This window comes from Anopheles bellator, chromosome 2 (assembly GCF_943735745.2).
Source record: "Anopheles bellator chromosome 2, idAnoBellAS_SP24_06.2, whole genome shotgun sequence".
NCBI lineage: Eukaryota > Metazoa > Arthropoda > Insecta > Diptera > Culicidae > Anopheles > Anopheles bellator.
The window spans coordinates 65996405-66020155 of NC_071286.1; the positions used below are offsets into that span (position 1 = coordinate 65996405).

General features: G+C 51.8%; 4 protein-coding genes across 4 annotated transcripts; 2 read left to right on the forward strand and 2 right to left on the reverse strand.

The window, feature by feature from the left end:
• Window positions 1-337: 337 nt before the first annotated feature.
• Window positions 338-3668, forward strand: LOC131212914 (RUS family member 1). Its single transcript, XM_058207001.1, has 5 exons — window positions 338-548; window positions 644-826; window positions 928-1066; window positions 1213-1524; window positions 1596-3668. Exons 1-5 carry the CDS (start codon window positions 482-484, stop codon window positions 2146-2148), a joined length of 1254 nt encoding a protein of 417 aa, XP_058062984.1. The 5' UTR covers window positions 338-481; the 3' UTR covers window positions 2149-3668.
• LOC131212915 (RWD domain-containing protein 4) lies at window positions 3071-4616 on the reverse strand. The gene is made up of 3 exons (XM_058207002.1): window positions 4405-4616; window positions 4237-4343; window positions 3071-4161 (listed from the first exon to the last, which is right to left on the reverse strand). Exons 1-3 carry the CDS (start codon window positions 4510-4512, stop codon window positions 3762-3764), a joined length of 615 nt encoding a protein of 204 aa, XP_058062985.1. The 5' UTR covers window positions 4513-4616; the 3' UTR covers window positions 3071-3761.
• A 376-nt stretch (window positions 4617-4992) lies between these two features.
• Window positions 4993-5666, forward strand: LOC131210918 (probable DNA replication complex GINS protein PSF2). The gene is made up of 2 exons (XM_058204237.1): window positions 4993-5237; window positions 5297-5666. The coding sequence occupies exons 1-2, from the start codon at window positions 4993-4995 to the stop codon at window positions 5664-5666; spliced, it is 615 nt and encodes a 204-aa protein (XP_058060220.1).
• Window positions 5667-7855: 2189 nt separating this feature from the next.
• LOC131210747 (TNF receptor-associated factor 4) lies at window positions 7856-16800 on the reverse strand. The gene is made up of 3 exons (XM_058204039.1): window positions 16546-16800; window positions 9743-9847; window positions 7856-8965 (listed from the first exon to the last, which is right to left on the reverse strand). Exons 1-3 carry the CDS (start codon window positions 16798-16800, stop codon window positions 7856-7858), a joined length of 1470 nt encoding a protein of 489 aa, XP_058060022.1.
• Between the last annotated feature and the right edge of the window lie 6951 nt (window positions 16801-23751).

The following is a 23751-nucleotide window of genomic DNA, read 5'->3' on the forward strand; positions in this document are numbered from 1 at the left end:
ACATAAGCCTTGCATGCATTAAGAACATGCAAGCCTATTTATTATTTGAACAAATTTTAATTGATTACAGTTTCTTGAATATTGAATACTCAGAATATAACAGTAAACAGGGAGGTTTGCACATTAAAGGAACGTTTTAGGAATCAATAATCGCATCTGTAACGGTCGATTCAAACAAACAATTCGTAAACACCTCTTCGGGCGTTTTGTTCGTGTCGCAGTCCTCGCGGGTACTCGCAAACGTCACAACACTGGAGCTGTCAAACGGGCACGGCGAGCAAAAGTCCAGTCCATCGACTCCAGCGAAACGGGACGAGTTGTACGTATTGTTTCCCATTTATTTGTTTGTAGTGCGGGCCACGCTGCACAAACGTGGTGCGCGTAAAACTCCACCGTAAGCCCGTCGCATTGATGTACGCACGTGTCGTACTGCGTTGACCGGGACCAGGTTTTGGGGGAAGTTGAAGTACACTCGAGAAGGATGAAAATACACTTCCGCGAACAGTACTGCTCCAATGGGGAGGAAATCCTGTACGTCACTCCGGATCGTAAGTGTCGACCCGTGCCACGCCAGCAAAGCGAGCGAGAGAGCGAGTCGATTAATTATTTAAAACTCTACGTCCCTTTCCGTCCACTGCAAAAGACCAAGACTCCGTGGTGCGCGTGACGGTGAAGGGTGAACGACCGTCGCTGCGGAAGCGTCTCAGCATAAAGCGGTTCCTGCAGCATCTCTTCCTGCCGGTCGGCTATCCGGACAGCGTGAGCAGTGACTATTTGGCGTACCAAAAGTGGGACACGGTGCAGGCATTCTGCAGCACCATTAGTGGTAACTGCGACCTACTGCGGAGTGTTTGTGGGTCACCAGAATTTAGTTGTGTGTTTATGTTTTCTTTCCTTTTTTTGGTCGGTTGCCACGCATCGCCCCAGGAACCCTAACGACGCATGCCATCCTCAAAGGGGTCGGTGTCGGTAGCGATGCAATCACGCCGCTGTCCGCCACCGTTACGTGGGTACTGAAGGACGGGATGGGCCATCTCGGCAGGATACTGTTCGCCTGGTGGAAAGGGTAAGCGCTGCATGCCACACGGCACGCCACTGGCCCCGTTAGTGAGTTCGATCGGCCTTGGAAGGTGGATTGACCTTGCCCGTTTAGCACGAATTAAGTTTTTGAATGCTATTTTTAACCATAATTTTCGGTGTTTTTTTTTTCAGTTCGGAATTGGATATCGATTCGAAAAAGTGGCGCATCCGAGCGGACGTACTGAACGATGTGGCGATGGCGATTGATCTGTTCGTGCTGCCGTACTACCCGAAGGCATCGACGTACATTCTGTGCGGAACGACCACGATGAAGGCGATAGTCGGTGTGGCAGGCGGTGCGACCCGGTCCGCACTCACCCAGCACCATGCGCTCCGTGGCAACCTGGCCGACGTGGCGTCGAAGGACAGCGCCCAGGAAACGTGTGTGAATTTGATCGCTTCGTTCGTGGGGCTGTTTCTGCTGACGTATCTCCAAAATCAGCGGTATGTTTCAGCGTGGCTCGGCTGGCGCGACACAATGATGGGGCTGGAACTTAATTATTTTTCTTCCACAGGATACTGTACGGTTTGTTCGTGTTCGTGACGCTCGTTCACATTTACGCCAACATAAAAGCGGTCAAAGCGGTATGTCTGCGTACGTTCAACGAGGCACGCTATCTGATCGCACTGGAGGAGTACTTCAAGTCGGGGATGATGCTGTCGCCGAGGCAAGTGAACAAACTGGAGCGCGTAACCGTCGGGCAAACGGTCTCGCTGACGGCGCGGGTCAAGATTGGCTGTTCGGTGCGTGAGCTGACCGAGTTCTACCGCAACTGCTACGATCTAGAGAATCTGATCGCGTGTTTCGATTCGCGCGAAAAGTTTCTGATCGCCGAAACGCGCCACTATGTTGGCGTGTATTTACACTTTTACGTCAAACCACTGGACATCATCAAGTCCTACTTCTACGTCGCCTCGTACCTGCAGGACAAGAGCCAGCTGCGCGACCGTTACTGGGAGATACAGAACAAGTGGAACGAGTTCCTGAACCTGGCCCAGTGCGAGGGCTGGAACATGCATGCGCATCTGCTCAAGACCGACGAATACCGGCTCGATTGGAGGATATAATCGATGGTCGACCCGTTCTACGAGTCTGCCGTGTGTCGCTGCTCTTCCGCACTCCCTGCTAACCGGCGGACGACTCGCTTTCTGTAGGCGTTCTCTTTCCCTCCCTTACTCTTGTGGCACTCACAAACGATCCCGATATCCTCCGAAATGTTGCTCCTCTTCACGCACGCACCCGAGGAGTAGCTATACGAGTGCCAAACGGAAAACAAACGATTTAAACGGCTATGTCGGCAACGCAACGAGAAAATATCAACGAAAGCACTATCGCTCTAGTCAGTTTAGGTATAGTGCGTAAGGGCGAGTGCGTAGGGCACTACCGTCCACCCTCTTTCTAGGACCAAACTCCAGTGCGCGAGTACGCCACGAGTGAACACACCATGCACCACCGCAATGCATCGAAGCAAAAACGAAAACGTGAAAAAGGACGACCGGCGGCAAGGGAATCGAATCGAAGCATATACCACACAATAACGTGTGCCTAACGTCCAAATTGATAGAACGCCACCCAAACATCGTAAATCGGGTGCGCATAATTAGAATACGATCACGATCATTCGATCGTAGAATCACGTTCCAGTGGCATAGGCTCACGCGGCACTAGTCGGTACAAACCAATTCCTGAAAAGTAATTAGCGAAACGTGTTGAAAGCAAGTTATTAGACTATTTTCTATCGTTCACCTAGCAGCGAGCCACTGGCGTAGTGAGACTTTTTAACCATATCAATTGATTGAAAGGCAATGACGGCAATGAATAGTACTTTTCCTCGAACGAAGACTGGCAACTGGCCACTAGAGCGCGTCTTCGGTTTATTTTTGTATCCAATCGGAATAACTATCCGCACGCTGGCGGGGGCCGTTTTTAAAAAAGTGATTTTAGATATGTGCAATTTTTTATTCACCAAGCGGATAACGAACCTGACAAATAACGATACGTCGCTTTAAGATCTCTTTTGCACGCGTGCCCGCACTCGTAGAGCGATGCAGCATTTGGATTGGTCAGCCTGACTCCTTTAGTTACGTTCCACGCCTGTTTGCTGCCGCTTTTATAGAAAAGTTTGCGCGCTTTGCACAACGCATCGAAGACTACAGCTTACACACGCAACACAAGCTTACGGATGTTTTAAGAATTAGCCTATTTAAAGCACACGATTTTATGGTCATTTTAGCTGACACCGCAGCAGAGACAAGAAAGCTGAAACCGTCTGCACCAATGTATGCTTCACCTGCTGTGATACCATTTTAGCTTAAACTGGCAAACTATTTCCATTAGCAGTTTTTTAATACATTATTAGCATGCTGTACGGGTGTATAGTGGTCGCGGAATCGCGGTTCCGTTGAACTCTATTTTCGCCACGTAGCAACACGAAGGCTTCAGTTCGGCACAATTTATTGGAGTGGCCAGAAATTAGATTCGTACAACCAAACAAAAACCAACTTCAATCGAAGCAAAACGAGTTCAATTATCGCACGAATGCTGCAGTAGAATTAAGGCAAGAAAACGGCATAAAACATTTCCATTTTCAAACCAAAGTCGACCAATGCCTTCCGTTGGGTTTGTTTTTATTCCACTTTCGTTGTTGGCTCCCGTCGCAATATCACACAACACACCGCCCCTATTCCGGTTTCCCCCCGGTCTGCGAGAGATGCTTAACAATGTCCACCCAATTCCAGCCCCGTTGCCGATTGCCTTTACTGTCCACCCGGTCCCATTGCTTCCGTTTTTGTGCCTTCGTCAACTGTTCCCGCTTCGGTTCCTTACGGTTTCCACGCGCATCGTCCTCGTCGTCGTCCGCATCCGAGTCACTGTTGGCCACCGGATCTTCGTCCAGCGTTTCACTTGTAGTCCCTATTACCGCCTGCTGTCCTTCACCGGCATTACAGTTTTCGTCCGTCAGCAAATCATCCAGCTTGTCTTTGAGGCACTCAAATAGTGTGTAAGTCATACCGCAGCCGAGCCACTGTTCGGCCTCTTCACGCAAGATCGACACGATACTATCTTTCGCATTCCGTGAGCTGAACAGATGTGAGAAACAGCGGGCATTAGACTACCATGGTTTAGCCCAAAGCACGTGCTGTCGTTTAACCTACAGATTCCTGTTGTAGAACGTCTCCAGGTTGAAAGTGGGAAGCTCTTCCGGATACTTTTCGGTCCAACATATTTCCAGTAGAAACGATTTATTGCCTTCTTCTCCGTACTGTAAAAAGTGTTTTAGTTAGAAAACAAAATCTCCCGTACGATCAGCCCGTCTTACGCACCTTGTACTGATACGTCCCTGAGTTCACCTGCTTGAAGGCACTGTCGCCTTCGTAGATGGATATTAGTGCTTCTCGTTCATCATTTTGCAACTCCTTCGTATCCGACATATTTCTACAGCTCGCTAGCCGACGGTATCACTCCAACTTCTCGCGAACCCAATGATTGCAAATTCTATACACAAAATCTTTTACACAACAAGTGGCTCGCAATCGCCACTGTTTATTTGTTTACTTTGGCGAACCGACCGCATGACGTTTATTTTGACAGCAGTCAATGCGCAACACAGGGTGGTGTCCTTAAACAAGTTATCTTTTCCTAACTTGCAGTAGATGTTAAACTAGCTTAACTATTCCAAACCTATTTTAAATAAAGCATGAATTCTAAAACAAAATAGTAATTTATTTCAAACTGACTCCGGAACCAACAGCAGCTTTTATTCCACGAGCAAGATTGATAATTCCTAACTCTCACCTTGCCCTCTCCCCTCTCCGGACCTTGTGCCAGAATTTAGCTGTCAGTGGGTAGAAAAACCGCGCAAAATTTGTTTGGCCAGTTCTACTGTTCTGTTTTGTGAATAAACGGTCCCGATGGAACCGTCTGAACTGGAGTTTATCGGGGAAAATTCTCTCATCGGTGTGATTCCGAATTTCAATCACGATGCAATCTATCTTATATCCGGCACCATTGAACCGTTTCGTGGTGGAGCGCCGCTGTACGTGCCACTGTGGTTGGCGATTCACCTGCGGCAGCAACAGAAGTGTCGCATCGTAGCGCCACAGTGGATGGACATCGATTTGCTGGAAGATATTAAGGAGATGGAGAAACGAGTTGGGTAAGGCGGCCGTTTTCGATTAATCGCTTCCGATTCTAATGACGCACGCACGATTGCAGCACGTTCACCAAAATGCCCAGCGCAAACTACATGGTGGAAGCGAAGCTGATCCTCAACACGGCCCCGGAAGATGTGCCGTCCTCGGATGTGATTAAAACACTCATCAAGGACATTTACGATGTACGCTGTGCCAAGCTGCGAACGACGGTGGACAATTTTCTCAAAAGCGAAGGTGCCCATACGGTCAACCTGGAAAACGTGACCGTCCTGGAACTGCACACAATACAGCCGCTGCTACCGCACGCGATGGACTTTTTGGAGCGCATCGAGCAAACAAAGAAAGCGGTTCGCTCGCACAACGTTACGACACAATCGTTTACTATGGCCGGAACGAGTGGTCTAGGAAGTTCCTCCTCAAATCGGTGGTAACGGGCATTGTTTGCGTGCGTTCGTTGCCTGTAAATTCGTGTATATTGTACATTAGTATACTAAAGTTAGTAGGTTGTTCTTTGTTCTTTTTTTTTAAATAAGAACCTCAATTGTGCTTTATCTGTTCTAAAAGTAATCCTAAGATGTTCATTTGTTCGAAACTAACTGTTCCCGGCTGGCCTCGCCACGTCTCATTTCATACAAAAATGAGCTCCCATACAAAATCTGGGTAAATTTCAATAAAACTCGATAGTTTTCAAGCAATTTAATACAAATTCAGCTGGCGCGAGTTTTGTCTTGTATTAAACAGGAAGTGAGAAGGGAAACCGATCAGATACCTGGAAGTTCGATCCTTTGAAACACCGAATCATTGGGAAATGAGAATGAAAAGGTATTATAATAAACCGTGGCTAAACAGTTTAACAAAGATATGAATTGGGCGAAGGTTCTCATGAAGTCCCGAAGAAATACATTACCTAACACATTGCGTTCCCATCGGCCCCATCAAACAGCAATAAATTTGTGATATTGAACGATATGACCCCCCAATCCATTAAAAACACACCCCAACAACGGGGTAAACGTTTTCTGGTTAATTCAGTCGATTGCTCACACTCGGTTGTATTTCGTCTTTTGCCTAATCACATATTTTTACAGCTACAAAATAACGAAAACACCTCCCGAAGCTAGTTCGCTGGTTATTGTACAAAAATAAAGAAGATGTCCTTACAGCTAGTGCGTGTTACTGTTGCCCTATTCTCTAAGCGCGCGCGCCCTTGCGTGAAGGCGCACGCTCGTCGTAGATGAAAGTATCTTAGTATGCGAATGAGATGGTTTTCTAGCTACTGGAGTGGCCCCACCGAGGGCACCACAGCGCGCCACACTTCCGGGCCGGGCCGGGTGAAGGCTGGGCGCGGGCCCTTTCGATGGGCACTTCCACCAAATGAATGAAATAAAACAAAAAGACACAAACAAAACTGAAAAAGAAACACCACTAATGCTACGTCCGTCGGGCGGAAAAGAGCGAAATGTGTGGCGCACGTTCGCCATAAAAATCGAGTATAAATGATTGAATAATGCTGCGTTTGCTGTTATAAATGCCCTACAATTCTAAGCGGTTAACCTTACAAGCTAATGACTCGAATCGAAAGAAAGAAGGGTTTATGACAATGTATGATCGCGGTGGTGATCGCTGAATGCTGCATGGGGATGGCAGTTGATAACCCACTTTTCAACTCAACGAAAACGGTAACCAACAACCCCTCGTGTTACGGAGACACGCTTTTGATGGCGTTTCGGTTGGGCGCGAGACGCGCACCTTTTGTTGAACCTTTTGATTGCGATCGAACTTTGCCTAAACGTAAAGTAATCCAAACAATAATGCTTTTCGCAACGCAATTTGCTGACATCTGCTCTGCACCACACGCATCGCTGCGTTTCTTCGTTTCCTTGTGTAATGACCTCACATTATGACCGCTCTCTTCCGCTCTCTCCTCAACTCTTCGGCTTACCAGGCTATTCTACGACCTAAGCATTAACATACTTGTTTGTGTTCCACGCCCCGTTGAAGACGCTTGGCTTGTGGCTCAGTCCTTAAAAGCAACAATGAGATTTCGAAGCTGATTTTCGTTGTATTGCGGCGTGATCGTGTGTGCGTTTGCCGTTTTGTACCGTTTCTTACGCGTTGTGGCCGTGTGACTTTTTCTTTACAACACACACGGCCGACGTTTTCTTCTTACGTACAAACAAAAAATTGAACCATCCGGCAACCCACCCAGCCACTCCCGCCCGGCGTGGGGCCCATGTGAGCGCGCCGGATTCTTCCCGTTCCGTTACTTGAAACCAGGAACGGAACGCGAAACAATGGCCGTCTCGGTGAGCTTGTCATCCGCGAGGCTCACGCACCGCGTGAGTATACACCTCTCTCCGGGAGAGATCTTCACACGATCCGCGTGACACGGCGGCCGGTTGCTAGGATTCCTTCAAACTATCCTCTCTCTCTCTCTCTCTCTATCCAAAACTGCGATCGGAAGAGAGCGAACGGGAATTATGTACAACCGGGGAAAGGGTTCGCATTTTCGATGGAGCGCTTAAACTAGTTTCAGGGCGGTGCACGGGCAGGCGATGTGATTTATGTACAGATGGGTTGGAGGGCGAAGGCTCATCGTCGCCGGTCGGTCGGTCGGTCTTCATACGGCCACTATCTTGCTCGGGTCCACCTTGACGCGCAGGAAGACGGTATCGTCACGCACGAACGGGCGCCGGTTGAGTAGGTCGTGCGAAACGAAGCGCGGAAAGCCGAACCCGAGCGCGTCCGGTTCCGTCGACGGGCGCTGAAAGTTCTCCCACGTCGGGTCGGGCACGAACGATTCGGCCACTCCGCCCTGGCCACCGCCGCCGTTCCCACTGCCCAGCGTTCCCTGCTCGAACAGCGTGAACGTGACCGAGTGCGAGAAGGGCCACTTGAGCAGGGCGTCGTACTCGCCGGGCAGCACCTTAATGTAGACGGAGACGTGCGTGCCCTCGCCGGGCCCATTGCCGTTCAGGAACATTGACGCCTGCAGCTTGTAGCCGTACTGGCTGGTGTAGAACGGTGGCGAAACCAGCTCCAAGCCGTCCTTCGTGCGGGCCTCCTGCATCTTCACCGACCAGTCGCTAATCTTCCACAGGAGCGTGCCAGTGTAGTTGGTGCTCAGCTTGGCCATCGCACTCTTCAGCATGTTGATCTGCTGGCCCTGGCGCCCGGACAGGGCGACCATCAGCGAGAGGTGCGCGGATGTGTTGGCCTCCAGGTGAGCCTCCAGTAGGTGGCGCGGGCCCTTGAAGCGGCAGCCGGCCTCTTTGAAGGTACACGGCACCGTCAGTGCCTTGCACTCGTCCCGCAGGTGCGCATCCAGGTCGGCACGGGCGAACGGCCCCACGTCACAACGCTGCGGGCACGGAACCGGACTCCTCGGGCAGGTCGCCCCGTGAGCGCCCAGTGTGTCCGCGCTAAACTCGCGGCCACAGTGCGGGCAGCGCCGCATCCGCTTGGCACAGTCTTTGGCACGGTGAATGGTCATGCGGCCGCGCAGGACACGCGTGCCACACTTGGACTCGCAGTAGATCGGCTCCGCGGTGCACGTGCCGGCGTGCTCCTCCAGCCCGATGCCCGTGAACTCGACGTTACAGAACTCGCAGATGGCGCGCCGCAGGATGCAGGTGAACGCCAGGTGGTCCGTCATCATGACGCGCGGGATCTGCGAGCCGCACTTGTTCGGACACTGGATAGCATCGTGCTTGCAGGTATTCAAATGAGCCTGTGGGGAAACGGAACAGACGAGAGAAACAAACGGTGAGTGCCCAGTGCGCCAGCGAAGACCCCAGACAGTTCGCGATCTCTACAGCGACCCCATTTTCATTACAACCTTCCAAAAACTAACGTCGTTTAGGCGTTATGACCCGCTACCCACCGCTTAAGGAACCAATCCACTGCGTAGGCTAAGTAAGCTTCAGTTCAAAATTAATTAAGTTAAATCCGGGACATGGGCCGCCCGGGAACTTCAATATCGCGTGTGGGGTTCCGTTCGGGTCCAGCAGCGGTCCCAGGCCAAAACCAGTTTCCAATCGCCGCCTGCGCAGCGCACACCCTGGTGGGATTTTCGCTCACGCGGATTATTTGCGTGGTGAGGTGAGAGCACCGAGGGGTGGCCCGGCTTAATGGAAGAAGCCGAAAGAGCCCCCCTTCAGTGACTGTCTATTAGCAGCGGTGTTTGAGGAGTTACCTCAGAGGCAGAAGCCCGAGCAGGAGGTTAGGCCTCTTTTTTGCACTTTCTTGGCGGCCACCATCAACGGGTGGTTGCACTTTCTTCCACCCCTTTCTAGAGCCGCGAGAGACGAATGACCGGCGTCCGAAAAGGGTGTGTGGTGGTGGTGATCGCTGTTTTGCATCTCCCCGGCGCAGCAACCGAAACCGAAAAACAAACTCGCGCATTTTGATTTCTTCGCGCGGTGGAAGGAAATAATGAAAGGAAAGAGAGAAGCGAAGAGGCCCCGCTGGAGTGTGGTGGCGGCCAAGACACGATGATGATAATCACCTTCAATTTCCTCAACTCGTCGGACCATTTGCAGCCTTGCTTGTGATGGATACAGAATACCAATGAGCCCATAATGGCCTTCTCGGACTCCGGGTCGGGATAGATCTGTGGACAAAAGAAAGAAAGAGAGAGGGAGAAAGAAGAAAGAGAAATGAATTAGTTAAGCTCACTTTTTGGCTTTGCAGGACGCGCAAAAGATGTGTCACCGGACGAGCGAACACGCCGATTTGGGATCGTCGCTGATCGCCAGTCGCTGGAGGATGGTCGAATTGTTTATACAACATTGTCTCAAGATTGATCGTGCGTGACACGCGATCGCATTAATTTTAACTGTCAAACTGCATTGTTGATGACTGTGTTGACGTTTGGCCAGTAGCTCGTCGATCTGCCGTTCAGAACAAAAGTTGTGTCCGCGTTTGTGCCACGGAATGGGAGGACGATCTTTGACCGCAACGCGAGCGTGAGGATCACGTCACCGGCGACGCGGTGAGAACCAAGCGAAGAAGGAAATCCCCATTCCGCCGTCCCGACCGAAAGCCGGAACGGAAATCAAAACAGAATAATCAAAACGAAGCATAGCGCGGCTGACAGAGAAGCCCACAACAGGGAGTGATCGTCCCCAACCGTGGCCTGGGCCTGGGTCGGGGTGTGTGTGCGGAAGGAGGAAGGAAGGAAACCTTTTCGATGCTAAAAGCTTCCCCCCAAAAAGAAGAAGAAAAAAACTCCGGTTCTTCAACGAACACACATTTTGGTCGCACTCGGACAACAGCAGCAACAAAATACCGTTCCCGCGGCACCGGAGAGCGAGAGCGATGATTGAGCCTTCTTATTGTTCCTTTCTGCTGTGGGTTTCATGCTCCGGTATCTGTTGTTTTCCCCCGGTGCCGGAGTGTGTACACATTGGCCGCGGCCTTCCGCTGCATATCAATGAGTTCATTCAATGAACGAAGAAAGAAGAAGAAGGCGCCTCCACCCGAAAGCCCGCGCGCGGCGAAGAAGCGCGAAGCAAAGAAAACATAAGCCACAGAGAGGCCGCGGACGCACCGGAAGAATTCAATCAGATCCCCACAGCGAAGCGGTTTCGGGCAGTGATAAGGGTTGAGGAGGGAGACCCCGATCGCGCGCGCTGGAAATTATCGAGACCCGATAACGGACCAAAATATTTACCCAACCTAAAAAGGGTTTCTTCTTTGCCCCCAGAGGGGGTTGTTGGATTGTTTGTTCTGTGTGGCCGCCAGCAGAGCGGTGGACTCCAATTCCCGTGGGGAAAAGTGGCAAATATCTTAATTTCCACCATTTAGGATAATCCCCACAGAACCAACAATTAGTAGAGAAGAGAGAAGATCGATCATCCATGCCGACCGGAAGTTGTTATGAGCAGAGGGCGTCGTCCCACTTTACCACCCTTGGGCGTGGGTCAACAGCACCGAATTCCAGGCGCTTATCTGTCACGCGCAGCCGACGGCGTCAGGAAATCGTGGCCCGATCTGCGATCCATCATTCCACCGGGTCTGGCCGCGATAAGGCACCATCATATCGCACGACGGCAGTTGGGGAGTTAGGGTACACACCACGTCACGGCTGGCGCGAACAGAGAGCGGTGGAGTCTGACGTGTGGACCTCCATCTAAGCTGAAGGCCCCCGCGAACCATGTGTCGACAAACACCCGAGGTCGACCACTACCGGGCGAGTGAACTACGATCGACCACCAAGCACGACAAAATGGATGGAAGTCGGACGCTCGGTAGATCAATAACTCCCGAGGCATTGGACAACGACTGGATAAGCTCTACTTCAGATCTCAGATGTGGGACTCTGTCTCCCTTCAGCTGATTCGGAAGTGATCTCCTCTATGATTTATCTGTGGTGGATCCTTCTTTAGAGAAGAACTACAAAACGGTACCCAGACCCGGCATCATCATCACCGGTGTGCCACGTAGTGCCGGCTGGTGCCACTTTCCACAATCTCGCCCGAAGGTGGCCGCGGCTGGCTGGCTAACTGGCCAGCCTGCGACGACGCGACGACGATGGCCTACAATGTGTGTGCAAACAACAACCTCTCATAACATTCCACAGCCAACGCGGCGGCGACAACGATGGCGACAAACGCGGCTAAGTAAGCGGATTTATGTGGGAAAATGTACCACACACCGTTCTCCGGGTCGTTCCTTCTCTCTCCTTCTCTCTCTGTGTCCCTTTCTGATTAACGCGCGCGATGCTTCTCTACGCAATACGCGTTAGCCTCGTTACACTTAGGGAGGCGTTTGGTGCGTCGCCACGTCGGAACAGGTCACCGCCACCTCTACCGTGCTTTAGAGGTTCTACGGGCCCCGCGTTCAGCTCCCGCTTATCGGTTCCACCATCGCGATCACCCAAAATCAAAGTCCAGCATCAGGCTCTCGATCGATCGGTCGGGCGTTGTGCTCCTTCCACATGAGAATATTCCCACCCAAAAAACGAATGTCATTGAGGTGAAGGCTCTCCGGGGAGCAGATATTCGTTCGTATCAGCCCCTAGCGAATCACCGGTGGCTGGAGGTCACCGGAAATTGTGCTTTGGCGAAGGCTTAACGCAAAAAAAAATTAATTATCGATCCATAAGGTCGCGCGACCCCCGGCATTGCTCAAAGAAATCACCGATCAATGATATCACCGGGGCAACCTTCGGTGGCCTTGACCTGCCTATGGCGAAGCACACTATCGGGTGGACCTAATCGGGGGACTACTAGTTGCTAGGCTTATTGTCTGTAAAAGGATTGAATGGGACCTCTCCGGCAAGATTCATTACATACCCACAGTTATATGTTTCCAAAATCCAAAAGTGTCCCACTTCAGACACAATTCTGTGTCGCGAGGGACCAGAGTCTGGTGGCATATGGTTTAAGTGAAGCGACCCCCATTCGCAACTGCATCGCGCCCCACCAGACCAGCACCAGCGTCTGTGTTGTAGCCATACAAGACGACAGCAAAACACAGCATAAACAGTACACAGTTATTTATAAACTGCAACTCCTCTCTCAAAACAATGTCGCAACCGGCACCGGCACCGGCAGCAGCAAGCCGCCCCAGGAGAAAACGGAGTTCAAACCGTCCATTAAGGAAACGCGACGCTGACAGGAGCACATTTTTGCGCACAGCACCGCCACCGGAAGCAAACGACGCGGCCCGCGGCCAAAGAGAGCATAACAACCGCCCATCAACATCAACTCTTTTCTGGTGAAATTTCGTAAGTGGCCATTTCTTACAAAAAGTCCAATAAAGACTCCCAAAAAGTACTTTGGGCTCCGGGAGCCCACCTTCAGTGTCTTGGCATAGGACATTCCCCAATAGAGATCCATCGCATTTCACCAATAGCCCCCTCTCAAACGGTTCTCTTTGCTTCGGACAGCTAAGACAGGAAAGCGATCGGGGGTAAATTGGGCCACAAACTCGTTTTTCTAATTTCTGGCATGGCACACAGGCTGGCTCCCAAATTGTCTCTCGTTCTTTAATGACGAGACACACATCAGCGAACGGGACACAATAATAATGACTGACGACCGCGGACCCCGCACTACTTTTCCTTCCACTTGGCTGCTCATCAAGGGCACGGGACGGTCACAACCGGCCAGCCCGTGATAAGCGGACGCGGGAAGGTTGATTTAATTTTTACGACCAACCAACCCGGACGGACGCGGATGGGCCAATTTCTCCCGACTTTGATGTGTGCTGGGGGCTGGGGGGCTTCGGGCCGTGTCTTTCACGAGTGGCGCGCGCGCGAGCCACGTATCATCCTTCCGGTTGTAGTCCGGCCGCCGCCCGATCCAAGACACAGACCATAAATCATCCACGGTTGACCGCGGTCGGAGGAGCATGCGTCGTGTGCCAAACACACCGGGGCTCCGTGCCCTGATATTATGCTCTCTGCTGGACCGTGGCCTTTATGCTGCTGGGCGCAGCCGCGGGCAGCACACCTTTTCAATTAGACACCTTTCGAGAGCGATCAAGTTGAAGAGACGATCAAAAGAGAGAGAGTCTCAGTGCGGACCCTAAAACAAACAATCGAATGGGCGAATTAACGTAATTTCCGACGCAAAAAAATTGGGGTACGTCGACAGGGAACTCCGAGCAGTCCATTCGACGCAAATCACAGGAGGGTGCGATTCTGTTTGCAATATCATGCCGCAATGGTCAGTTTGATTAAACGATCGCGCGCCCGCGCCGTTTCCCATTAGAGACCCTATAATGAGATAATTTCACGATCATACGTCACACTCTCTCACAGCGAAGAACCAGCACCACGGTCGTCGTGAGTGAAATCTTCATTCGTTTTTACTATTATACGGCTCGAGGGACCAGAGCACCAACAGCAACGGTTTCACTTTTCCCAGCCATTTCCACACCAAAATCCAATCGATTTCGATACGGTGCCGCATCGGAAAAACTGACCCCTTTTTTCGGCCCGCCAAGGGGAAGGCCAAGTGCAAACACAATAAAAAGCAATCAATTGCTCGCGCCCGCCCGGCTGCTTCTGCTTGTTGGTTGTGTCCCGAGGCTCATCTCGAAACCAGCCACAAAAATGGGTGGATTGCTTTCTTAACACCCCGTAACTGGCGGTGGATTATTGGATTCTCACCATCAGCATTAAGAGGATCGCAGCGAAATGTGTGTTGTTAATTTAGGCCCTCTCTAGGCGGTCGCTGGCGTTTGATTTGGGTCCCCATCCCGAAGTGAAGGGCCTCCCCGCACACACGCCGGCCCCGGCTACGGCTGGCACTAATTTGAATCGTTCAATTTACAACCGTTTATTGCGACAATCGGTGGCAGGCCGATGGAAATAGGCCGGGGCCACACAGCCCAAACGGCCGGTGAAACGGACGGAGAAAAACCAATCTTGCGCAAATCCGTCCCGACGCAAGCGCGTAGCCGCCGTCTGCGCGAGAGGCCAACGATCTAAGGAACGGAAGTTTCGTTCAGCGGAAGTAGGCTGTAAACATCGGAACAGGTCCCACACACCCCGCGAGACGGCCCAAGAGTGGAACCAACGCCACCGGATCGAAGAGAGAGCTCCAACGGCGGGCGATGTATCACTCTAAAATCTAAATCAATACAGCCCCCGAGCGCGAAGCGGAAATTCGTTTAGTCCGTCGTCGCCGCCGCCGCCGAGGTGTGTTTTTCTATTCGCTGGCCACCCATCCCCGGGGTGTGGTGGGTGTGCTTTCGATTTTTTTCTCACTTTCACGATTATCATCATCATCATCATCCGTCTGTCAGTCAGCGAGCGACGCGTTTTTTCGCCGTCGCCGCCGCTAGTTTTCCGCCTTGCAATCGATTACCTTCCCCCCCGAGGTGGGCTAACTTTCGGAAACAAAAGTAAAACACACATCCCGCCGCCTTTTTCGTGGGGGGAAGAAAAATCGAAAAGAAAATCCCCATCGACCCCGATTCAACGGGCACCCGATTCGTGTGGGGGTTGTTTTCTGGCGTGATTCGCCCAGCCAAATCGAATTAGGGGCCGATCACCAACCGGCCGGTGGAAAAAAGGGAAAGTGAAGCCCGCGTTGCGGAAAGCTCGCGTCAAGTTGTTTGGTCGCTACTCCTGGTTTGGATTCTCACTTTTAGCATCACAGCAGATCGTCCGTAGATCCGACGTAGACGCCAACACTGTGAAATGTAACCTTCACAACAGTTCTTACAGAGAATACAAACCCAAATAGGCGATTTGCGGGAAGATCATTCGCGATCCACGGTGTCTACGGGACACTCTCCACAGCACAGCACTAAAACCGCTCTATTCTTCAGCCCACCTACACGAGACTTATGCGCACGACAGGTTATTATGCTCCCGCGTAAGACGTGATGGATCAAACCGACTTCGAGTGACTGTCGGGGGCCAACCCACACTCCGGCGAAGGAACCCGCCTCTTCAGAGGGACATCTTCCAGCCGCACAGGCAACAATGATGAGCTGCTGAGAACCTTCTTCAGAAGCCATCGCGCGGACTGGGGTCGGTTGCTAAAAATACAACCGATTTATTTAACTCCCTTCTGCGCTCTGCGCTGCGGCTTCGCGTTGTTCGCTCGTTTTGGATACTTTTATTACTCTGGCCACCACATGCCACGCCATCGTCACACGTCAGGCGCGCCTGGTGGTGACGACTGACTGCCGGCATCCGATGGGATCCAGCGGCCCCATACATTGCTCCCGGAGTAGTCGCAGGGAACATGATCTTGGGAGTTGGCCGCTTAGCGGGCTGGGGACTATAAAAAGAAAAGTGGTGCCCTAGCGGTGGACCCCAGGTCCAGGCATTCCAAGAAACATCTCCAGAGCACCAGCAGAACATATTCCACCAGCGCCGGATCATCAGAAGAAGCAATGTGCAACTGCTAAGGGGGATCATCCCGGGACGCAGCAGCAAGTAACGTTTTTTTATTTTTTCTTCACGGAACTAGGAGCCTCTTCTGGTGGGCCCCCACACGCACCACTAGAAGGTGAAATTATTACAAGAATGTTGAAAATAAACACTTCACCTGCGCACAGACCGGACCGGCCGCAGGCAGAACACGGAAAGAATATGTATAAAACTCAATGGAGTTGTGTAAACATATTTACACGTCCGCAGATGCCCGTGGCATCATGGTGCGGGCGCGTATGCTGCGAGCCAAGAATGTGGCGGCTGCAACACCCGGAACTTTTAATGACCATTTTTTTAGAGGAGTGAGAAGAAGTTTGAGGCCACAATTCAGAGCCAGTGTCCAGTTCGTTTTTAGCACTCTCTCTCTCCGGATACGGGTGCCAAGCCAATATGTCACCCGCATTACTTACAATTTGACTAATTTCGGTGATGGGCACGTTCGGTGGTGGCGTCGGCGAGGACGAAGAGAACGACGGGGACGAGGAGGACATCGTCGCGTTGGACGAGGTGGTCGACGTCGAGGTGGACTTGTTCCGAGCCGGCGGTGCCGGTGGGGGCGGTGTGATCGGCAACACGTTCACGTTGCAGTCCTTCGAGTTCCGGTTCGGCGAGATGCGGGCCGGAAAACTGAGCGTTTTCGTCCACTGCGACAGACTGCGCACCATGATTAGAGAGTTGGGGTTTTGTCTTTTTTTTGCTTTTTTAATTAAACTTGGCAGACAAGCTGCCGGCGATCATCGATCGAGCAACAACGGACTGGCATCGGCCACTGGCCAGCATTTGATGCAAGTGTATTGACCACGAATTTTCCACCCAAAAACACCGCACACGCAGAAGAGTTAACTTCCTCTCGTCTAGGTTCTCCAATTTCCAAGAGGCACCAGCCCGACGACAATCACTTTTCAGTGTCATCCAACACAGTTTGGGTTTAAAGTTTCACGATTCAGCCTTTTCTCGCTCACAGGCACCACTTTTTATTCGATTCGCGAAATGCGTCTTCCGAAGAACCAATTTTCAGCGACACGAATTTACACGAATATGTTGCGTCAGTAACTATCAAAGTCGAAGCACTCGCAACGCTCACTCGATTACGTCTATCGTCTCAACTCGATCACTTCTGCGGAACAACTGATCAGAGTGAGCGAACTTCTCAGCGGCCTCCTCGATGCAGCTCGCCCCGAGCTCACGCACACACCCAAAGCGTTCCGCGAAACGAGCGGAACGGAAGCAACGCTGTCTCGCTCGCTCGCCCAGTTCGCCCGATGCTGCGCTGCCAGCTGATGTTTATGCTGGCGACTGAATGCACACACTCATACCACGAAACCGGTGCGGTGCAAAATTGTGTCCGCGATGCAATCTCACCCCGTTCGCAATCATGTTTGGGTGCAATTGTTTTGAAAATCGGTCCAATTGCGAGCGGCGTTGGAAAAAATGGAACATTCAAATGGAGGCAGGATTTCGAAACTGTGTGGCATCGTGAAGCACCGCGTGAAGGGAGATGCCAGCTGTTCCCGTCGGCCGCGAACAGCCTTCACAAAGTCGCACTTCTGAGGGTGTATGTGTGCGAGGTTATGTTTCCTTTGCCTCCTGATTCATGGTGCTCGGTGCGCGATTGAACGTGTCCGTTCCTGTGCAGGCAGGCACTTCGTTGGCACAGTTTCAGGTTGGGCTTTCGAAATCACCGATTGTGCCCGTTCTCAACCGTCTTCTTCTCCGACCCAAGGGATCTTTCATATGCGCAACACACCCTTCCTTCGCCGGATAACGCAGATGCGGCGCTCCCGATCATGTCCGTTCCTGTTGATCGACGACCTTTGGTAGGGCGGTCGGCCCCGTGACCGTTTTACTTCGCCGTTCCGTGGGTCGTGTTTACCCAACACGGTTGCGTAGCAACACGGTGGCGTCGACGTGTTCATTTCCGGTCGTTCCACGGCAGAAGTCACTCAAGCGACTCAAGCTTTTCGTGGTGGCGCTGTCGGTTGAACCGGTGACAAAACCGGAGCCTCGCCAGCCAGGTTGATTGGTGCCAATGGACAGATAAAACGTCCCATTCCGCCGGGCGGCTCACGGGGACCGGACAGCGAAACCAGTCGCGAAGGAAATGGTACGAGTTTTTTCATTGTTTTTGCTTTCTTCTGCAATCTGTTTGTAAACGATTTGCTCGCTGCTGCTGCTGCGGGTTTCCGGTCGTAATAGAGAGAGAGAGCCCAGTGAGACGGCATCACGATCGACCCAAATGGGTCGCCCAGACCATTGCAAATCCTGTGCCAAGGGTCCGTCCGATTCACACAATCATTTATCGATCCGAGCCGCGGTGACTTCAATGACCGATCGGAAGGGATCCTCTCACGCTACTAAGAATCTAGGGACCGGTCAATAATTCAAAATGGAACGGTCCTGTTTCCAGTTGCTAATCGTCCCAGTCGGCCAGGAGACCCATTTCGGAAAGCAAACGCTTGAGAATATTATTCGAAAGCCCGTTAAATTAGCTTCCGGATGCTTGACAAGCGTGTCCTATAAGCGGTTTAGGAACGGGGCGCTGAAAGGTTCCGGAACCGTTCACTCAATAACTCCATGGTTTGGAAATTGAATTCTATTTCTGACGCTTGCTTAATAAGTTGTTTACTGTTAGACAGTTCATATTCCGCTCGAAAGAGGCACCGAAAGAGTGTGGTCACAGTTAAGAAAGATATTTACGGATCTGCACGTCGTTCCTTCATTTCGTTGAGCGGGTCGTCCTTCGGCTCAACCGGCTTTTGCTCCGGACGTTCCATTCTAAAAAGACTCGACCTCTGGGAGAACATTGTGTAAACATCTGCCACATCGGGTAGGGCCGTGCGTCCTCAAAATAAACGCCCAAGTCGCCCGGTGGAATGGAAAATGGACGAGAAAATGAAGTTACAGAATGGCTAGAGGGTCCACGATGAAAGTGTTCGTGAGCTGGGCGAAAGAACGCAACCTTCCCCGAGTGGTGTTCGTACCAATCCTTTCCTGAGCTAAGCGCCATGTACCTTGGGAGACAATATTTATCCAAATAAGCGATAGGACTTGAAGGGAGAAGCTTTAACTTTCCAACTCTCCGTATCGTATCTCGATTCAGACCCACGGCACGGATTAGCTTTCTTCGAGTGCCGGCGAATTGCGAACAGCGAATCGAAACACGCCCCGGGACAACCTGTGCTTCTCAACTATTGGTTGTGCAAACCGCTTCTTTTAATGTCACAATGGCAATCATTGTGGTCCAGTTTCACCAGGCTCCACGGCGCAGGCCACGCACAGTGCCCGTCTCGTATCACGTTTAATGAAATTCAATCTTCAATCAATTTCGCTGCTGCAGGGTGCTCCGGTGCTCCGGTGAAACCTACGCCCCGTTTCGGTAGAACTCGCACCGTACACCGAAAAGGTCAAGTGTTTGTCCACATCACTCCCGCGGTCCCCCAGGCCCTGCGCGAGATGCTGGAAAAAATGGCATATTTCAAACCTCATCAGCGGCCTACGCTCTGCGTCGTCGTGATCACAATTTTGCCGTTTCCAGCAGCTGGCTGGCCGGGCAGCATTACGCAACGTCAACAAACCCATCAGCATGTCGGAGCCCCGAGTTGGCGAGGCTGCGCGGACCTCGCGTCTTCCGATGGCTGGCGCCAGCCAGCGGAGATAGTAGGTAGTAGCCGCGCGGCCGGGCAAGATCAACTGTCAAATTATCTCTATCGGCTCGTGTGTGTCGTGGGAAGCGTGGCCATCGAGTTCACCCGTGCCGGCCGTCGAACGTCCGAGTCCCCGAGAGCGGTCCACCCATCGGGCTGATCGGCATGAAAAGGCACGAAACTGGTTCCACGGCTGCGCAGACACATCTGCACTTGGTTCACGTACGCTGATCACATTGTTGTTGCGCCTTTCGAACGGCAGATTCTTCCGCGAACCGATAAGTTAGCGGAAGCGATCGGATCAGTACTCAATTTCAACCCATCAGATAGCTGAAAGTAAAGTATTCGATGCAAGAAACTCATTCGCCTTTCATTCGTTCAATCATAGGTTTGAAACCTTCAATCCTCCGTCGAAATTATAGTTTGAATTACCGTAACTTGTCTTTTATAAAAATAAATAAAATCAGAACGTTTTTATTATGGCGTGTGTCCAAACAGATAAAGTAAGCTACATGAAGCACTCAATGCCCCAACGATTATTTTTCTACGAATTCATTCAAGAACGTTAATCTCGAAGAAAAGCATCGCCTTGGTGGGCCAACCATCCTAACGACGATCAGTAAAAACATATCACCCAAAGACGGTGTCAGTCAAAAGGTTGACATCCGGTAGCATGAAATTAATAGATTATTCTCAGATCTTTCAACAGGCTTCCAACTATCAGCATCTTCCATGATAGAGCGGGGCTCCTCCGAAAGACTTATCAATTCACTGGAACTATAACGATGACTTATTGCGTCGGGGATCGGCCGCAAAGGGGTTGGGGCCAACTAATGTTGTCAGCGTTTAGAGCCCGCGGGCGCTGAAGGCTTTCGCGGCGTGCGTCCCCTTCGAGGGCACACGAAGGAGGTACCCACGCTGCCTTGCGAGGCTGCCACGGCGCGATCGGTTGACTAATGCCACACGGAGGGACGGCGATGCAGAAACACCTTCACCGGGCCCGGATCCGGGAGCGAGGTACGCAAACCCGGACAGGCACGAACATGTTTGTGCCTGTCCGGACCGAGCCAAGGCACAGACACAAACGCAAACGCGATCGCGTCTTCCGCAGATCGCGCAGGTCGTCGTGTAGGGGGGTCCGTAGCGGTCCAGCCCCAACCGCCGGGTTTTGCCGTTACGATCGCCTCCGGGCAAGGTCACAGAAGGCCGTACCAACACAGCGATGCACCCCGATACGCCTCCGGAGCCTCCTCCTCGCAGGCGATCGCATCCTCCGCGTTGCAGTTTTGCTGTGAGGGCTCCACGGTGAGATATTAGCGCGAGGCCAACGGTTTTTCTCTCGAGGCTCGAGGCCTCTTTCTCTGTCGCGACGTCTCTTTCTCTCCTTCGGGGACACTGCACTCCTCGCCTACGCCGTTGTGCCAATTTCGTACCTTTTACCGGCCATCTCGGTGCATTCCTCCGCGACGGGACGCGGTCAGCTTTTCTTCTTTTCCGGCCCGGGCAAGGTGTTGGAAAGTGAACCGTAAACGCGGAAGAACCGCTGCCGGCGCGTGAGAAAACCTGACCGGGCCGTTGCCGTTCGTTTTTATCTGTCTGTCTTCTTATTTCTGCACTGGCACTCACTGGCAGGCTCCGGACCGGTCTGGGACCATCCGGGACTTGGGTTTTGTGTCTTTAGCATAGCGAAATGGGCTTGGAACGAGTTACGGGTTCCAGCGAAGGCGAAGCGATCCCTCTGCCAAGCGTAGGAGTCGTGGAGCGGATAGGACTTGGACCTGGCATCTCGATGCAGTCGGACGACATTCCGACACTGGTACGATTCTAACATTTGTCACACCTACACACCCATTGCGTGATGGGCAACCCGACTTCCCGTGTCGCCGTACCTCCTGCTTATCTGAGTGACGTAAGACGCAAGTGACAACTAAATACTAACTGCGTTAATTACATCCTAGCACCCGCTAGTTCCTCGGGTCCAACCCGCTTTCGGTACCCGGTCCTTCCACATTCTTCAGCACCCCGTGTGGCGTCTGTGGAGTCTGCATTCTTTCGAAAACCTCTTTTCGTGTTCGTTATCAGTTTGGCCACCGTGGTAGCTTCCTGTTCGTCGCTGAACGCCCGGCACTAGGTGTCCATTATTTGAGCATATTATTCACGCCAACAGCGATATAGGTGGCACCACTGGATAAGTTTCAGTTCCAGGTCCTATGTGACCCACTATTGGTTCCGTACCGCAATCGGCTGGCTGACATAGAGGTACCTTCTGGGTATCCCTGGGCTTCTGCGACCGCTAGATTGGGATAAGGAAGAACACTTCACCGGCAAAAGGCAAAAGTGCAACCGAATCCTGGCCACAGGGTGCACTCGCACACAGAGAGACAGTGTGATGCACCTTTTGTGTCGCTTGGCGATGGATATTTTACGACATCTTCGGGTATCGGCCTTATGAGTCATGTGCTCCCGAGGGAACAAACGGCAGGGCAGGTTCGAAAAGTGTCACCTTCGCTCCCGTTGACAGTTCGGTGTTGGGACCGAGGTACTCGGTCCAACGAATTGATTATCTGCCGGCGAAGGGACCCTGGCGAAGGGAATGATGGCCGTCCTGTATCTGCTCACACTGTCCTTCTAGCGATTTCACTGAAGACATTACGGAACGGAGCACTGAAGATCGGGGCAGGTATCGGTTGTTTTTGGGCTCTCTCTCTCTGGGCTTACCCGCACAATGGACCACCCTGCTGAGCGGCAGATAAAACCCGGCACCCGGCACGATCCTGCTTTGCGACGTAATTATGCGCCGAGCCTGTGTTGGGCCAAAATATTGTGGTCCACCGGGGCGCGTTATCTTTCAAATGAAATTCTAGTTGCCAGACGGATCGTAAAGCGCGGCGTAACAGAAAACAGCTTTTGCGTACGATCGCACACTAAATCAAGGGGACATGGCGACATGGCGGTCCCTCGGTCGGCAGATGCGTCAACGGTTGAAATATTTACTTTCAATACGCGGCGTCTAACAATAGGGGACAGATAATCGCCAACGTTTAACACTGGCCACTGCTGGCGATCCCACGGCACAATTTCCCAGCCCGGCCTCCCCAGCAGTGGGCGGCTCTGAATGCACAATGGACCGTACGGTGCGCGTACGCCTCGCCCCATCGAGGACGAATAAACATGAGCCTAGTCAACAAATTTGTTACACACCGTTGTGACGCCGGGTTGTGGTGCCTTGTGATTTATCTACTTTATCTCTGCCGGTTTATATGCGTTCGGCTGCGAAATGAGCAACCTGCAGACCAACGGAGATTTAATGAAGTCAGTGCCTGGTTCATGCCGAAGATCGGGCCAAGCGGGTGAGCTGAATGATTGATTACACAACCTCCAGCGAGCCACGGTCTGGAATCCGTGTAAAGGTTTTGCGATAAAACCCACCAAAAATGCATCATCGCCCAACTGGTGTTCTGGTGACACTTTCAATAATTTATTGTGCAAAAAAGGCCACAGTATTATTTGCGCATTTTATTGTCCATTATTTGAGTGTCTACAGAGCTGCAGTCAATCCCGAAAAGTTGTTGTTGTTTCGCCAAAATACTATTTAAATCCCAGATTTTAACAGCCACCGGGTGCCTTATACGATACGGTGACTCTACTTTATTTGCCGCGCCGCTCACCCGTGTAATGGTGATTTATTAACATTTTAATTGAAATGCCTCAGTTTACGATCCCTCTGGTGGATACTTTGCGTGAACGTTCGAAAAGAACGCACGCAAACTCGACCCTATTTGTTCGGGACGAGTCGACGATGGCGGCCCGTCGCCGAATTCTCGAGACGATCACCGATCGAAATGCGATTTTTTACTGGTGCGAATTGCCGTTTCGCTGCTTTCGCCACTCTTTTAAGCGTCTTTTCTTGTTCTGGTTGATCGACGGCCGTTGGATGATGTAAGCTCACTCGGTGAGTGATTCGAACCTCCA

Bases quoted from the DNA above. Each gene is read 5' to 3' on its own strand.
- LOC131210918 (XM_058204237.1), top strand. From the start codon at position 4,993: ATGGAACCGTCTGAACTGGAGTTTATCGGGGAAAATTCTCTCATCGGT. The intron at 5,238-5,296 runs GTAAGGCGGCCG...GCACGATTGCAG, and splicing joins GAGATGGAGAAACGAGTTGG to CACGTTCACCAAAATGCCCA.
- LOC131210747 (XM_058204039.1), bottom strand. From the start codon at position 16,800: ATGGTGCGCAGTCTGTCGCAGTGGACGAAAACGCTCAGTTTTCCGGCC. The intron at 9,848-16,545 runs GTAAGTAATGCG...TTTTGTCCACAG, and splicing joins TCACCGAAATTAGTCAAATT to ATCTATCCCGACCCGGAGTC. The intron at 8,966-9,742 runs GTGATTATCATC...GTTTCCCCACAG, and splicing joins ACGAGTTGAGGAAATTGAAG to GCTCATTTGAATACCTGCAA.
- LOC131212914 (XM_058207001.1), top strand. From the start codon at position 482: ATGAAAATACACTTCCGCGAACAGTACTGCTCCAATGGGGAGGAAATC. The intron at 827-927 runs GTAACTGCGACC...GCATCGCCCCAG, and splicing joins ATTCTGCAGCACCATTAGTG to GAACCCTAACGACGCATGCC. The intron at 1,525-1,595 runs GTATGTTTCAGC...TTTCTTCCACAG, and splicing joins ACGTATCTCCAAAATCAGCG to GATACTGTACGGTTTGTTCG.
- LOC131212915 (XM_058207002.1), bottom strand. From the start codon at position 4,512: ATGTCGGATACGAAGGAGTTGCAAAATGATGAACGAGAAGCACTAATA. The intron at 4,344-4,404 runs GTGCGTAAGACG...CACTTTTTACAG, and splicing joins CAGGGACGTATCAGTACAAG to TACGGAGAAGAAGGCAATAA. The intron at 4,162-4,236 runs GTAGGTTAAACG...ACATCTGTTCAG, and splicing joins ACGTTCTACAACAGGAATCT to CTCACGGAATGCGAAAGATA.